This window comes from Rhamphochromis longiceps, linkage group LG22 (genome assembly GCF_057381845.1).
Source record: "Rhamphochromis longiceps isolate RC_006_pf linkage group LG22, R_longiceps_female_GT1.1, whole genome shotgun sequence".
Classification (NCBI taxonomy): Eukaryota; Metazoa; Chordata; class Actinopteri; order Cichliformes; family Cichlidae; genus Rhamphochromis; species Rhamphochromis longiceps.
In genome coordinates this window covers 18,642,055-18,658,879 of record NC_140577.1, presented here as the reverse complement: position 1 = coordinate 18,658,879, position 16,825 = coordinate 18,642,055, and the positions used below count along the sequence as shown (strand labels likewise).

The 16,825-nt window shown below is 42.8% G+C and overlaps 1 protein-coding gene across 1 annotated transcript in view; it reads right to left on the bottom strand.

Moving 5' to 3' along the window:
- Window positions 1–2,312: 2,312 nt before the first annotated feature.
- clasp2 (cytoplasmic linker associated protein 2) overlaps window positions 2,313–16,825 on the bottom strand; it is a 67,632-nt gene continuing 53,119 nt past the window's right edge. Inside the window, exons 26-43 of the mRNA XM_085396406.1 lie at window positions 16,776–16,799; window positions 16,470–16,625; window positions 15,349–15,440; window positions 15,202–15,265; window positions 14,440–14,499; window positions 14,150–14,152; window positions 13,527–13,690; window positions 11,782–11,860; window positions 10,233–10,376; window positions 8,890–9,033; window positions 8,665–8,771; window positions 8,371–8,512; window positions 6,286–6,481; window positions 6,002–6,195; window positions 5,769–5,897; window positions 5,374–5,580; window positions 5,085–5,201; window positions 2,313–3,717 (exon numbers count right to left, since the gene is read on the bottom strand). Of these exons, the coding sequence (XP_085252532.1) occupies window positions 3,640–3,717; window positions 5,085–5,201; window positions 5,374–5,580; window positions 5,769–5,897; window positions 6,002–6,195; window positions 6,286–6,481; window positions 8,371–8,512; window positions 8,665–8,771; window positions 8,890–9,033; window positions 10,233–10,376; window positions 11,782–11,860; window positions 13,527–13,690; window positions 14,150–14,152; window positions 14,440–14,499; window positions 15,202–15,265; window positions 15,349–15,440; window positions 16,470–16,625; window positions 16,776–16,799 (2,100 nt within the window). The 3' untranslated portion in view covers window positions 2,313–3,639. The remainder of the gene's footprint in view (window positions 3,718–5,084; window positions 5,202–5,373; window positions 5,581–5,768; window positions 5,898–6,001; window positions 6,196–6,285; window positions 6,482–8,370; window positions 8,513–8,664; window positions 8,772–8,889; window positions 9,034–10,232; window positions 10,377–11,781; window positions 11,861–13,526; window positions 13,691–14,149; window positions 14,153–14,439; window positions 14,500–15,201; window positions 15,266–15,348; window positions 15,441–16,469; window positions 16,626–16,775; window positions 16,800–16,825) is intronic.

Genomic DNA, 16,825 nt, shown 5'->3' with positions numbered 1-16,825 from the left:
CATGGACAGAACTAAAATTCATGTTGCATAAGTGTTGGATAACACTTGTTCATTTTAAATGAAGGATTTGCAATGGACAGCTTGTAAAAAAAAAAAAACTAATAAAAAAAATCCCCCCTTCAGTTTAAAAATATATGAATACAGTAATTACTACAATAAAAAAAAAATCAATCAGTTCTTGTACATTTGAATAATGTAATAAATAATATGTTTTTAAATTCAGTATGTATATAGGTGTACAGAGGCCGTTTTAGCAGTCATCACTCATGTGTTCCACATTTAGTGTCACCAAAAGCAAATTTATCATGTAACTCTAGTTACATAAATGCACAACTGAAAACTGCTGTGTTGGTTAAAGAAGCAATGATCAGGCGAGTAAAGACTGAAGCTATTTGGTCACAATGACACCAGGTGCATTTGGAGGAATAAAGGTGAGGCTTTTACGCCTAAGAACACTACCAAGTGTCAAGCATCGTGGTGGTAGCATCGTGCTCTGGGGCCGTTTTGTTGCCAGTAGTACACTAGACAAATTAGCTAGAACTTTACCTCAAATCAACATCTAGATGGTTGAAACTTGAAGACAGTTAGGTGTTCCAACAGGAGGATGATCCCAAACACACACGACAACTGGCTTTGTAATAGATAAAGTAGGGTGACATTACATTGCTGGAGCAGGCTTCCCAAAGCCACGACCTCAATCCTATTGAAAATTTGTGAAAGAGCCCTAAAAGCCAGATCCTTACCAAGAAACCAACTGATTTAAATGAACGCTATACCAGACACCAGAAGCTTGTTGATGCCTACCACTTTGCCTACAAAGCACTTTGAATCACCTTGTTGTTGAATTGTGCTATACAAATAAACTTGCCTTGCCTTACCAAGAGAGTGTAGTTGAGGTGCGACTCACTAAGGGACATTCACCAAATATTAGTGACATGTGAGCACACATCACCTTATATGGTTTACAGAATATCCCAAATAAACTCAAACCTGTGCATTTCTTTGTAACTAAAGTCCTTAAAGGTGTATGCTGAACAATCATTTCACCCTGCAAAAAGAACCGTTACAGTAAATACACTGATTCTCATTTAGCACTTGTCTACTCTACCTGCTCAAGTGCTTTCTATCCAACATTCCCACACATTCATACTCCGACAGATGGATTGGAGTTAGATAACTTGGGGTTAGTATCTTACCCAAGAGCTACATGCACCCCAGTTCAGGGAAATCATGGAAAGTCTAAAAACAAACCTTCCTTTCCGACCAATAACACCCACTTTTCATAACAAGGTCTTCTTGTTCTAGGAAATTAAAGCCAATTTAAGCAGAAAACTGTCAAAAAGTCAAGATTTCCAAGCCAGGGAACAAGCACGGTTAGTTGTTACCTGCAAAACACAAGAGTTGATTTAAAATGCAAATTTTAAGTATGTAAAACTGCTAAAGTATACCACATCCATCTTCAACAGTGTAACTGATATGTTTTCCCAAGTTGGGAATTGTTTTGAGGACAGACTCAGTATGAACTGCAGGGTCTTGGCAGGTTGTAGATGAGTGCAGCAAGGCCAGGGGGTTTTACAGGTCAGACAGTATTCTGGGACTCTCTTTAGCTGTTCCTAAATTTACAGCCCAGAGGACAGATGGATACATGAAATATAGCACCAGTTTCACAAATAGCTATGTTGCATAAGACCTAAATGTTATCTTTTATTCCATGTGTGGATTAGCCCACTTTCTTAACGTTTCTTAACAAGTCCACGATCTCCCACCTGCTGCTGCTCTTTGCGGGAGAGCGACAGCTGGAAAACCCACTGCTTTATCAGACAGTAAATTAAACTCCTGGTGTTGATTGGTTTGTCAAAGCAAGGATAAAATCCTGACGCACATTTTCACCAATTTCTCGCAAAACAAACATAAAACCGATCACCTGTGCAGCTCAGAATAAAATTGTTTTAGAATAAAATAACTGCTAAATATTAATCAGTAAAGTAATTTTGCATTTTTGATGCTTTCATACTGAGGTGTTTGCTGAAATTGAGTGGTTGTGACACAGTCACACTGTGTAAATTTGGGATGAAGGGACTCTTTAAGGGACTACGAAACATTTATGATACTGTAGAGGTTTGATCACTGATCCTGGATCAGATAAACTGCAACATTCTGTTAGCATTTAATAGATCTATTCTGTTGAATTGCATGAACAACACTCCTGTGAGGAGGTACAGACCCACCCATGCACGGTATTTCTGCTCACTGCCTTACCGCAGCACTTTCTTATGCTGCAGAAATGAAGAGAGGCGGGGCTTATCGTGATCTGTACAAGTTCTTTATTTTATTGTAAGCACAGCTTTGTAAATGCACAGAGGAAACAACAGTGAAAACTAGAATGTTACAAGAAGAGGAAGGAAAGAAAGACACGAACAGGAGAAAAGTGACACATGACTTGTTTCTTTTTTCCCAGAGCTGTAAATAATAAATTTCTACAAATTTCTCAGCAGAGATAAACAAAATAAGTGTGTGAGAGAGAGGGAAAAAAAAGAAAAATAAAACAAGGATGGGCACAGGTGCGCGCGTGCACCCCCCCTCTGGGGAACTCCCCTGAATGACACTGTTATTTGGATACTCCATTTTAATATCATATATAGATACATATCCACTATGTGATAATAAGCCATGTCCTGTCATACTTCATGTAGTAAGCAGCCATCTTTCTCCACGTGTTGCCCAGAACTGATGCGAGATTGGAGAAATGGAGGACATCATGGATTTATCTGAAAGGGGCAGACACTGTTCACATTAATTTAAAACCCCAGTCAGAGCACTCTGACAACAGACCCCAATAAAAAGTTATTAATCTTTTAAATTTCGTCTCATGCATAGCCAAGCACATAACGCCTCCTAAACTTTGGAATCTGTATGTACTGTATTTGCTATGAGCAGGCAGGACCCACTTTGACTCGTGTTAGTGCTGCGTGTGCTGGGGTCGGCCGGTCGTACCGTTCAGGCTCATCAGCACCTTTTTGAAACACGTGTTGACGTCTGAGTGAGAGAGAAAACTCCGGGTATTAAAAACCACTGCAGTAAAACCTCTCTGCGTAAAAGAAATCCAAACTATGACATAATGTAAAATTACATTCCCGTCTACCTGGCGCCCCCCTCCCTCAAGTTAATGAGTGTTCGAGAAGGAAACGAGGAGACAGCACCGCTGGAGGAATATTACCGCCCAGGGAAATGAGAACCATGCAGATGCACCACTTCCTGTTGACCTCGAGATGCTGTTCAGAGGGAATGTGCTGTGGATATGGAGCGGAGCGGACAGGACGGGCATTTAATATCTTCATCCTTGAGTGAGTAGTGACAAACCTGTGGAGGGTGTGACTGCATGTCTGTTTAAGTTTAATCCGAGTTTGAGGGTTCAGTTCAGTCAGAAGGGATCCTAAGAAATGGCGAGCAGAACTACAACTCTCCTCTGCATGTGTGATGACTGTGTGTACCTAACAGCTGTGTGTGTGGTGTATGTAGTTTGCTCCTGTGAATGCTTTGTTCTCAGTCTGTGTTGCTGTGTTCTCATGAACAGATGGTTTATGTTGGGTGGGCATAGCTGCAGTTCTGTAGTTGCCCTGTGGGACGGCGCTCTGTATCCTATAGGCCCTCGGTTGAGGGTTCGTTGCCGGTGGTGCCGGACTGGGCGCGCTTGATGTACAGATTCAACAGCTTCAGCTGCAGATAGAAAAACAGAAGAACATGAATTAAATAATGTGTGCAAGCCAAGAGATGCTAAAAATCTAAAAGGCGAGATTGCAGTTACTCCAGCTGAGCAGGCCGACCGCGTGCTGACACGTGGCGTTTATGGTTCCTGCATTATTTGGGCAAGTAATGTTTATCACATGACCGTTTTTGAAAGGTCGCCCTGGGATTCATCACAAATAGATCAGTCTGTAGCTGACAGACTCATCACTCATCTTTTATGGTTGTTGCCATCAACTGTTTATAAAGGATGGATGTAGCGATTGTAATGGCTCCGTGTCCTGATGTGAGTGCTTCACTTGAGTGTTTTTGTTGAGGACGCTGCATGCTGGTACAGCGCCACGTTTTAAATCACCTACTTTACTTTAAACAGTAAACTGTTCACTTCATGTTATTTCCAGTAAGACTCTCGGAGATTATGATCATAACCACATCAGGAAACAATTTACAGAGGTCACAAATGAACTGATAAGAGGTGTCATTTTTACTTATACACTTGTATACAATTCTAAAGTATATTTTGCAACCAGAGGAGTCGCCCTCTGCTGGCTTTCAGAAAGAATTCAGGTTAAAGGCTTTGAATTCACTTTTCAGACCCTGAACCTACATCTGTATTTACCAGCGCTGGAGTCGTTACTCAAAAAAAAAAAAAAAGTAACGTGTTATACATTATTCATTACTTTTCATAAAATTGATGTACTACGTTATGTAATTAATCATCAGAGAAAGTAACTTTTTATACTACTTATCTTACTTTTGAGTTACTCAGCACAATAACCTGATACGTGCGGTCACACAATGACCAATTAACGGAATTATACAAACCTGAGGCCACAGTGCCACACACTGACACAAATGAGGACGCACATAGAATCTTCCTCTTTGTTTTTACATATAAGAACAAAAGACGAAAACTAGCGCCAAGAGACTTCAAAGTGATCGCCACTTTAAAAACAGAGGCTGCAAGCTTGACTGCTCATCATTGCCTGAGTTACAGGGCCTGCTGGGCTCGGGTCGGCCTTCACTCAGCTTTAAAATCACTCCAAGTTCTTGGCTAGCTTTGTGCTAGCTGCTGTCTTTGCAGCCGAAGTTATTAAGCAGTATATTGTAGTTGTTTCTGTACTCGATGCAGTTTGCACTTTACTATCGCACTCTTGTCTTTTGTGCAATAAAAATAAAAGTAAAAAAAATCAGCTGAACAAAAAATTAAAATAAAAAGATGACTCTTGGTGGAAACCTGTTGACACGAGAGCTTGAAATGTATACACAGAAAGATCCTGGTGACCAGGATGAGAAGCGACACATCTTTAGCGAGCTGGTTTACGATGAATTCAACTTACCTTGCTGCTGGACAGTTGGCTGAGGTGCGGTTTGAGGTCCTCTCCTATCACTGAATAGATGGCCACCAGGCAGAACACACAGGCTTTCCTCACGCTGCTCTCAGAGTTGTCGTAACCCTGTTCAGACAGAAGAACACAACTTACAGATCTGCAGTTCTTCATAACAATCATATTTATGCATGAACGTGAAGGCTGTGTGTGATAAAGCAGATGACAGACAACTACGATACTGCACGGCTGATACTTTCATCCTCCAAATGAACAGTTACATATCTGAGCTGCATGTTACCTGTATCAGTCCTGGTACAATCTCGGGCAGCAGGCTAATCAGGCCTTCGCGGGGAATCCTCTCCACTACTTTGGTCTGCATCTTGATGGCGGCCAGGTTGATTGGGTAATCAGCTGACTGGATAATGGGACACAACACCTTGATACACTGGTCTGGACTGATGGACAACGCCAACATGGCTGCTGTCTCCTCAGCTGCTCGAACCACCTACAGAAAAGCAGAGAAATATGAATATACAACATGACCAAGTGATAATCACAAAGCTTTTTTCCAGCTTTGATGATCCATAAATAAAATAAAGGAGTGTTCTGCACCACCGCTTCATGGTCTGATAATGCTTTGTGATAAAATCAGCTTCTCAGTGAGCAGATTAGCGTGGGTGTGGATAAACGCACCTCCTTGTGAGGGTCTTTATGAGACTCCAGGGCCTTCATGATGGTGAGCTCTGCGTAGTTCTTAAACCTCCAGGGCTGCTTGCTGAGAATCTCCCTCAGCACCCGCAGAGCCAGCGTTCGGATCACATGCTGAGAGAGGATTTAAGATAAAAGTGAGCGACTTTAGCTTTTTTTTTTTCTCTCCCCTCCCCTTTCATTTGGTTGTTGTAGATTTGAAATGAGTGTGTGTGTACCTCTCTGTCGCCCATCGTCTCGAGCAGGAGCAGCAGGATGGTCTTGAAGTGTTCGTCCCACACCTGCAGGGTGTTTTCGCGTATCAGTTTCTGCAGCTCACACAGTGCTGCTTTCCTCTCTTCTATGCGCTCGTTGTGATTGGATAACTCCTTGAGGAGCTCGGCCACCAGCTCCGACTGATCCAGGCTGCTATCTGTGAGGAGACAGGCGACAGAAAATAACCCACGTTAGCGATATCTCGAGGTCGTTATTTGTCCTTTTCCGCCAGAATGCTTTTGTGTACCATCAGTTTGAAGCTCCGAGTCGTCCAGGCTGGTGTCTTTGCGGCTGTGTTTGAAGGGAGAGTCGGACAAGTATTCGCGGGATACTCGGGGGCTGGAGGAGAGCAGGGGGGTGTTGAGGAGAGACGTTTTATTGTCCAGAGCCATACGCCCGCCGTCGCCCATATCTGACAGTCTGCCATCTGTCCCGCTGCCCCCCTGAAAACAAAGGTGGATTAAAAACAAAGCGAATGAACCAAGCAGTCAAACTCTAAAGAGTTCAAAAGTTCTGGTTTAAAAACAGTCTGAACTGCAGAGTTGTTTTATGTGTTTAGATGGTAAATACGCAAAAAGAATTAAAACAAACATGTCTCCGTTCGATTTCTTAAAATTCATTCATATATCAGGACATTTTGGATGAAGTTTCCTTTTTAGAGAGGATCTTGTTGTCTAAATGAGAGCGTAAGAAAACAAACACACAAACAAAAACAACTCTATCACTTAAAAAGGCAGACACATGAAGCACCAGGTGAGGAGCTGAGCAGGGTTTAAGGTGCTCTTATTTGTATGTGTATATTTACACTCGAGCCGCTAAATGCTCTAAGCTGGGGTTTGATGAGTCAGGTGTGCTGTGATTGGCACGTTGATGACATGTGGGCCACTTGGGTTTCAGTTGCATCTCATGGGGAAAATGTCAGGAGGTCACACCTCTGTAGTAGAGTACGCCGTGTCCTTAAAAGGAACCGGGGTCACTGCAAGGGGCTGCAAAATAAGACCTGGCATGTCTGAAGTCATAAATTTGTTTTGAACGAGCAGGCTACCTACACAAGCATCACAAAATAATAACTGGGGATGCTTTTCAGCAGCTAGGCTTAAATAAAACAAACAGGATTTTATCAGCAGCTGTAGAAGATTATTTTTCACAGTTATCGGTCCCATAAACAATGTATGCTTCTCACTCCCTGTGCTAACGGACGGGTGGTGGGGCAGATCAGATGTCAGCGTCCCCTACAGTACACCTGTGTGGGTGTTTCAGGCCTCTGCAAGTCTTGGAAAACATGTTGTAAGGTCAAAAGACGATATAATACTTTCTGAGTGCAGAGCTAAATGAGAGTGTCAAAACCTATTACAAAGTCTGAATACTCTGTCTTATCCTCTTTTTATTCTGGTATTTGCTTATTTTATCAGGAATAAAATCTCAACTCTCACACTTTTATACTACTGGCGAGATCGTGGTGTATAGCTGCTTGCGTTAGGACCGCACCATGGTGGTATTTTTCATCTGGTATCAAAATAAAGAGACCATTCAGAAGCCTGGTCACTATAAAGCAATTTGCCCACCATGCACTGCATCGTGGTGACTGCTCACGAGTCAAAGGCAACCCTATAATATACACTATATGGAAAAACATATGAATTCAAGTGTGGTGCTATAACTGGATGTCACCCTTTCAACAAGCCAGTTTGTGAAACTTGTATGTTTACAAATCCACCAGATAACAGCAAATCAACCCTTTTCCCCATTTCACCCGTCTCCATAATTTGGTTAGTAAATAGTTTGATCCTTTGCTCAAACTGAGGCTGCTAGCTTGTGTCTGGTTCTGACCTCTGGATATTTTTTGCTTTCGTCACTTTGCCTTTGTTAGCTTCTTTAGAAAGTCCGTGATCAGCTGGGTGACGGCACTAACATCAGCATAAAACTGCGCACCAGGAGCTTCACGACATGTTTCCATGGGTGAGCAGCTCCTGTAGGTGACTCACTGCTTTTGTCCATATAGTGTATTTATCAGCCTCAGTGGCCAGTCAACGGTAATATTCACTTCCATTTGTACTCGTTTCAATTGCTCGCCTCCAAGTTGAGAGAAGTTTAACTCCACACCTGCCCACTTCCCACAAGTTTATTGACATTCATGATCTCTGGCTGCTGCACCGCTGCTTGTCTCTTGCTGTGGGGGAAACCTCATGAAGGTAGAATCAAATAAAAATATTCGAAAATGTTCAAACGCCCCCATGAATTGTGCCAACTGTTACACAAACCACTCAGGTCTGGTTGTATTCACACCAGGAATTGAACTTATGTCCCTAATGTGTTGGCCTCCTCCACTCACCTCCTCTCCTTCTCGCCGCTGGACGGGTTCATTCATGTCTTCTTGGCTGCGAACGCTGAAGTTTTGGATCGCCTCTGTGACACCTTTCAGTGAGCTGTAGATGTCCTCTGAGTTCATGTTTTCTGTGTCATAGTCAAAAGCACTGCACAGACACAGTAAAAGATGCGGTGTAATTTGCAAGCTTACTTTTTTCCCCCCCACAGGCGTGTTTTTGGCCACAAAACACCCTAAAATACTGTTTACTGTATAACAGTGATTTGACAGTGTAAGACTAGTTGTCAGACAAGTGTTTACCTTGGTGAGAGGGTGTTCTGGGATGTGTTAGTGGGTGAAGTGACTGGACTGGACCAGCTGGCTGGAGATCGGGGGGTGTGACGTGTCATAGGGCTGCCCATTGGTGCCTGAGAAGGTAACAAAACAACAAAGAGGTACGCCATTATTGCTGCAGTATAATGACAGAGTTCAGGTGTAAACTGTGATTCTGAAGCATTCACAGTTTAGAGTCAGAGTATGTTTTACCTGTGCAGCATTGCCTGTGTTCTTCAGGTGGTTTTGAAGTAGCTTGGTGGCTCCATCCTGGAAGGTTTTGGGCAGAGCTGCCAGCAGCATGGTGAACTCTGGAGTGTTGAGCTGGAACAGGGCAATTAGCACCGACTGGGCTGCCTGTTACACACAAAATACACACTTAGACTTTGTGGACCAAACAGGGTGGCAGCTCTTGCAAGTAGTACTGTGGTTAACTATGGGATGCTGTGAGGTGGCATTTGAGACAAGGATCCTTTTCAATTTATGATTTTGAACTGAGATGCAAGTTTATAGTTATGAGATAAAGCTTAAACACAAAAAACAAAACAAACCAAAAACTATGGTTGTCACTATCAAGCAAAATTTATAGTCCAGCAAAGGTGACGTGATTGCTGTGTGCTTCTTGTCTGCGTGCAGACAGGCATTTGCAGAAGACTGATCTGAAGCCAGGCAAAAGAATATGCTGTGGCAAAAATTTAGACAGTGTCACAAGTTTTAAACAGAGTGTGAATGACAGCAAACTACCGGAACGCAACATGAAATTAAAGAGAAAATAACAGGTAAAATGAAACAAAAACTTTCAGCTATTGGAAGAGAACAGCCAGTGCAGCAAGAAGACTGCTTGGCCTAAAGTTGAAACCATCTCTGCAGCTATGGAAAGGATACTCCACAGATCACACGATTTTCTTCCCATGGAAATTCCTAGTTCTGCTGGTAAAGCAGTGCAATAACTGTTTTTCAAACCTGTGGTATCATACACTTCGTCTGCTTTTGTTGTAACATCCCAGCCCGTTCTCACTCCCGAGGCGTAACATGTCAACGTTTTGTCACGTCCCGCGGCGTTCCTGAGAAACGCGAAAGGAGACCTTCGGCGTTCTTATAGTACGCCGCGGGTTATGGCTGGAATCCAGTGCAATGACGCTCCCGCGGTAATAGACGTTCCAGTCCTAAACCTAACCTTATCCCTAGCCCTAACCATAACTTTATCCTGATCTTAACCAGGACTATAATGATGTTAAATAGCGTGTTTCTAAGCGATTTGAAGAAAAAGAGCGAACATGTGTAGATGGAGTCCAGACGGTTCTCATATTTCCTCTTTTTTCCGAGGTCGTCATTTAGGAACGTGGTGGGTAGCCGGAAACGTAATATGTTGACGATTTGTCACCTAGCGTAAAATGTTACGCTTTGGGAGTGAGAACGTGTTGAACATCCAGATTCAACAGTCAGCCTGACTTGCTTCAAATCAATATTATAAAGTTTAATTACATCCCTCAAAAACAAAAGGGGCCTGTTGCAAGAGGACGTATTATGTTGTGTGCGTGTTTGTGAGACGATACCTTTCTGACGTCTGAGCTCTTGGGTTCAGTCGTCCAGGTGATGATGCGGGAAACAGCCAGCCGAGTCTCGCTAGAGTTCACAAAGTCCGGAGCTTCCATTTGTAATGTCAGTGTCTCGATGTACTTCAGAATAGCCACCTTCACCTGCAACGCAAACACACACATTTATACAAATTGTTAGGAAGCTGACCTATAATGGTGAATATGCATACCCAATATTCACCTGTAAAAACACAAATACAGAAACAACCAAAACCCCCCCCCCCCCCCCCCCCCCCCCACACACACACACACACACACACACACACACAAAAGTGAGTCAGCATGTACAACCACAGCAGATTGTGCATCTCTTGCAGGTCTGAAAAATCAAATGATCCAATGAATGAGAGAAAAGTTTAAAATGCAGTCATGCGTTATATAGTACAAAAATAAAATCAATCAACATAAAAACAATGACAAATAACAATATTAAAGAACCAATAAATGGAAAAATTCAACTCAGCCTCTGAAACGCCACAACTGACTCCTGCCCTGATTGTCTTTCGTCTCTCTACAAATGCACCTCAGGACCAGAACTTCCTCCAAATCACTTAGCAGCATCGTGCGCGCCACATAATTGCTCCCCCCGGAGCGCACTGACCTGGGAGGACTGGCTCCAGGCTGCGGCCTGCTCGTCTAGAGAGCAGGCGTGGCGCCGCGCTCTGGGGGGGAACAATTTTACCCCGGACCCTCCCCTGCCTCGCCCGCAACACGAGCTCCGCACAGGCTTCAGAGAGAGAGAGGAGAAGCACCGCGTCAATCAACGGAGAGAGACAGGGAGACGAGGACGGGGGAGGGGTGGGGAACAAGAGAGGAAAGCAGGCAGGAGGATGGAGAGAGTAGAGGAGTAAAAAGAGATGGGGGAGTAGACCTGGGCGATACTGAAATTACACTGTATGGTTTTACAAAATGAGTCAGACTCATACTGTGATACTATCTAAGCCAATTCTTACATGTCAGAGGGGTTGGATATAGCAAAATATTTAACAAAATTACTATGAAGATGTAGTTAAGTCTTCAGAAATGCAATATTTGCAGCAGGTAGTGAAATTCTACTGTTCGTAAGATCCTTTATTGCCCAAGCCTAGTGGGAAAGGAGAGGGAATAGAGGGAAACAGGTTAAACATCAGGCAGAAAAAGGGTGTGGGAGTAGGCAGGAGCAACACGGGAGATAAAAGGGTAAGAAGGGTTGGGAGCAAGGAATAAAGTAGTAGATAATCAGGGGAAACGAAAGAGAGGTATGCTGGGTAAAGATGAAAAAGGAGTTTGAGGAAGAAAGCTTGAAAGTAGCCAGTGGAGTGGCTCGATCAATCGCTATCCAATCACAGCCCAGGATTCAGGGTTTTGGGACATAGAGCCAGCAATGGGCAGGCATGTAATAATATTAGCACAGCAGTCAGTTGAATTTCCAGCTTTGTGTGCATGCTACCCTTGCACAGACATTTGCACACTCAGCTCTCTCACATACACACTAAACAGACATGTATTATATCAACTTGTCATTTACCTTGAGGTTGGGCGTCTGTGTTTGGTCCACAGTGAACCTCATGAGAATGGTAAACTGGAGGTCGTTGGGAAAACATTCTCTGCAAGACAAAAAACCCACAGATTTAGATTTCACGTTTTGTGCCATAACATGCATCGTAAAAATAAAGTTCAAGGACTGTCAGCAAGTAAATAACCGAGTAACCACTGTGCCAGATGCAAAGTGGTGATTTGTGTGACTGCTTCTTCTTCTGCACTTTTACTAAACATTTGAAATAATAGAGATAAAAAAGTGCTGACTCTGAAGGTTGCTGCTGGTTTTTGGAGGAAAGCACTCACTGTAGGACTCACGCCAAGAACACTTTACAGCAGGGGTGTCAAACATAAGGCCTGGGGCCCGGAAACAACCCGTCAGAGGCTCCAACCTGACGTGCCAGAATAATTTGAAATGTGTGGAAAAATGTGAAAATTACAAAAGAGGGCGTCAGAAATTTCAGACTGCAAATCTTTTTTTTTTTCTAGTTTTTTTTCCTCTCAGTTTTAGTCTTACTGGCTTCTTTAAACTACTATAATACTTTAGGAAAGGCAGACATACTATTGAAATTAAATTTATTTTTCTTAAGAAACCTCAGGAAGTAAATTTTTATAAACAGATGATGAGTTTGTTATTTCTTTAAGGTCATACCACCTGAGCAGTCCTGATCTCATCTAAAGCTAAGCTACACTTAATAAAGTGTTTAGTTAGTGCTGGATCTGGTGCCCCTGAATCCTTCCTTACTTATACTGCAATAGGCCTAGCCTGCTTCAGTGTTCCCATGATGCACTTAGCGTTTCTTTCTCACTCACATTTTTTCACTCTATCTGCGGTTATACACCACTTTGCATTTGATCATTAGTTATTAATATCTCTGGCTCTCTTCCACGGTGGAGTTTTTGTCCCATCTCCCTCTCTTCACCCCCTACCAGTCGCAGCAGATGAACCTGGTCCTGCTGCTCCCTTCCCACTGTCACCATGTGCTTGCGCTCACAGGATTACCGTAATTCCCGGACTACAGAGCGCACCTGATTAAAAGACGCATGCTCTAATTTTAGAAAGAAAATCAATTTTGTACTTGTACAGACTGCACCGGATTTTAAGCCGTATGCGTTTCACTCGTAATATTAGATATTTACACAGAAATATTACACGTGAGGATTTTTAACGTTTAATTTAATCTGTAAGGTAACATAAACATGGTAACATAAACGTTATGGTAACATACAAAAATACATACTGCAAATGCTTTTTTTCCTCGAACAGCGCCTGTAACACTGCTACCTTTAAGTATATGTACGTATCAGTAACACACAAATTACGTTGCTTATGGTTTTTTTACGGAACAGTGCACAAACAACATTACAACGTCTCTTAACAACCGGTAAAAATATATACCGTATATATACTACTTATCAATTTTATTGGTCTACTGTTACCAGGCAAAATGTTTTTGGCTGCATGAAAAAAAATATGCATTAGCCGCATGTCAGTATACGCCGCAGTGTGGGAAAAAGTAGCGGCTTATGACCCAAAAACTACAGTATTTGATTGTTGGGGTTCAAACTGAACTAAATTTATAGGTTATCACTCAAACATTTTACTTGTCCGGTCTACGTAATGATCACAATGGACTGTATATAGACCACAATGTGTTGGTAAAGTAAGATAAAAAGCCACTTTTTAAAATCTTGATTTGTACTTGCTTGTCTGTATACGAATGTGCAACTCACCTTGTGACATCCAGGGCTCTCTGCACTTTAGCCTGCACGGATCCCAGCAGGTCCGCTCCCATCTTCTTCAGAAGCTGTGTGAGCAGGACAAACAACCAGTCCTGCAGATCGTCCTTATGGACCTGGATGAAATCTACCAGTGTCTCCAGGAACATACTGAACACCTAAACACACACACACGCGCACGCACACAGAGTCTAGGTGACAAACTGAACAACTGATCACTTATTCTTAAAACACTTCATGCGCACATGCACATGCATACAGGCACTCCTGCATTGTTTTACTGCATTATACTGAAGGGGAATGATGTGAGAGCAGCATTAGTCCACATTAGTTCCCTGTGGTTCCCATTGGAGTTAGTGGCATTTCACTCATTACTGCAGCAGTCCACCTTCACTCCCAGTCACCAAGTAACACACTTAAATCACACAAAATGAAAACAAGCCAATCACAACATGTGGGGACCATCTCTACATGCCACTAGTTGATTTCAGCAGCACAGTGGAGCTACGGACAACATTAAGTGAGGTAGGTTAGTAAGTGTTATGTAGTTCTCAATGCCCAATCAGATTAATGAAGCAGATTTCATCCAAACACAAACACTGATTGGCCAGACTTACTCTCTACAGAGAGTTCCAGAGGTGGGAGCAGCATGAGGGAGAGAGAGACATCTGTTAGCATCGTCACAAAGCATGTACTCAGTGTCAGAGAGTACACTCAGCATCTTCAATTTTTTCAAACACATTTGAGCAACAACCAATTTTACCTTCTCCCTGACATGGGAGAAACTTGAGTGTAAGTGCAAAAAGGCTAAAAAGAAACACTGAAAAATATGGGAGATAAGAAGGAAGGAGTACGAAAAGGAGTGGTGTGAGATAGGCAGATGGAGATCACTGGTGAGATGCAGTACCTTGAAGGAGGCTGAGCTTATACCGGATTCTGCCGTGCCGTACACCCTGCCGGAGTCTCGCTGAAATTCATCAAATCGTCAAAACGTCAAACGAGGGGGAGGGGGAGGAGCTCACACAGCTTACGACATGTGTGAGAAAACGGAGCACTCAAGACGGTGGAACAGAAGTGGCAGTGTTAGAGAGGCCGAATCGCAGCTTGTTAGTCAGAGGAGAGAGCGGGCAGCCCAAATATGTACGAGTGTGTGTGTTCGTGTGTGCTTTTGAGTGTGTGAGCGGTCAGTGTTGTTGCCTCAGACTGCAGGTAGAGGAGGGGAAAAGAGAAGGGAGAGCCAGCGGGTGTGAAGAGTGCAGCCAGCAGTTTGGCTGCTCAACAGTGACAGAACAATCCCACAGGACGGCGGCGAGCGTGATGGCACACTCATTCAGGTGTGGCATGCCGTTAGAAAACAGTCCAATGCACGCGTTCCATGCCCGTGTTTATGTCTGAGTGTGAGTAAATTTGAGGAAACATTTGACCTGTTTATCCCGTCTTTTTCACTAAATTCATTAGAAAGATGTGACAGCTAAAGTGTGTGTGTGCTTTTTAAAGCGGTGTAACACTTTCTGTGTTTGGCAGAATCCGGTACAGTCAAGGATGATGGGATAAACAAAGTATTTGAAAAAGTAAAATTAAAGCAGGTGAATTATGAATCTTGTGCCACGGTACTGCAAATGAATGCAGTGCATCTTTGTGCGAGGGTTTATGCTGCATGCATCCATACCTTACTGTGAGGGTCAGCAAACATCCTGGTGAAAATTTCACAGAGCCTCTTCAACTCAACCCGACTACAGACAAAACAGCAGCAGTTAGTTGGAAATCATCTATGACTTTATTAACTGCAAACACGCCTGAGTGACCTGACACTGACCTCAGGGTGCGCTGGTTTTTAAGCAAAGCCTGAAGGCCCAGTAGACCCTCCTTCCTCTCAGACCAGTTGGCACTGGCACAACGATTGAGCACCTGGAGGAAAGAATAAGATTCAATACATGCACGTAATAAATATTCAGCTTAATATTGAAGTAACACGTTTTTAATGGCTTTTCAGATTTAAGCACAGGAGACATGAGTATATAAACCTCACTGATCATATTCACTCACTGATTCTGGGTAGTAATATCTTCACTGCAAAATTCTAGTGCTCAAAATGAACTGGAGCGGGAAAGGTACTGTGACCCTGGCAGATCTGTATATAGACTATAAAGACGGTCTGCATAATTTCCAAAGTTTTTAACTAAATACAAGCTTCCAAATTCTCACTTTTTCATTATCTCAAATTGCACACTATGTTAAGGAAAAGTTTTCATAAACAGAATAGAAACCATTTCAGGTAAACACCCTCTTTAAGAGCGCTTGGTACTCTCTACAAAGGTCAAATTTATTTATATATCACATTTAAAACAGCAGAGTTGACCAAAGTGCTGTGCATGAAAAATCCTAACAACAAATATCAAAGTTACTTCATTGTTTACACACTCCTGTGTCTTCAGCTTTTATACAGGAAGCCAAGGACCAGAACACAGAATTGTCAGCACAGTTTTGGGAAGAATCTTTGCCCCTTAATCACAACTGTCAACACAAATTAAAGACTGATTTAGGTGATGCACAGGTTGCATTACTCTAAAACCAAATGGAACCGCATCTTTCCATTAACATGTTTTCAGTGTGCGCTGTTTGGTTGACACATAAGGTCGGTATGGCCTGACCCTTATGTCAACGTTTTAGTGGCTTTCTGCAGCCTTATCCAGAGGCATTAAGCATAACAGTAATTTCTAGATTGATGGATGCTCCTTAGAAAACCTTGAGGTTCCACCTGACATTCAAATTGCTCTGCAAACTTTAACTTTAAAAGAGCGCCTTAATGATACTGTTCCCTTCTGTGAAACTTCAAACCCATCTAAATTTAACTTAAGTCATTTAAGTTTTTTCTAAGGACCTAGGTTTTAGGAAAGCTGCCCATCGCAGTATCTATTTCCTGCTGCTGTTGTTTACCTCAGCTACATCTTCTGTTTGTCTCATGTAGGTGGGGATGGCCCCTCCGTTTCTGGAGCTGTAGGATCTCTCTGAACAGGCGCTGGATGCATCGCTGTTGGCATCGTCGTCAGAGTACATGCCGTAATTCTCATACCGTCGCCGTGCTGGCTTCTTCTGCAGGGAACAGAAAGGGCATGACATTACAATGAAAACAAAAACCAACAAGCAGGACATTAAGAAAGCATGCACTAGCACATCTTGATAGAACACAAACCAAGCACACACACACCCACACACAGGTAAGAGGTAGGAAAAGAAGCTGACCTTGGATCTCATGTCTCCCAACAGCTGACAGCGTTAAACAGAGGTAGAAT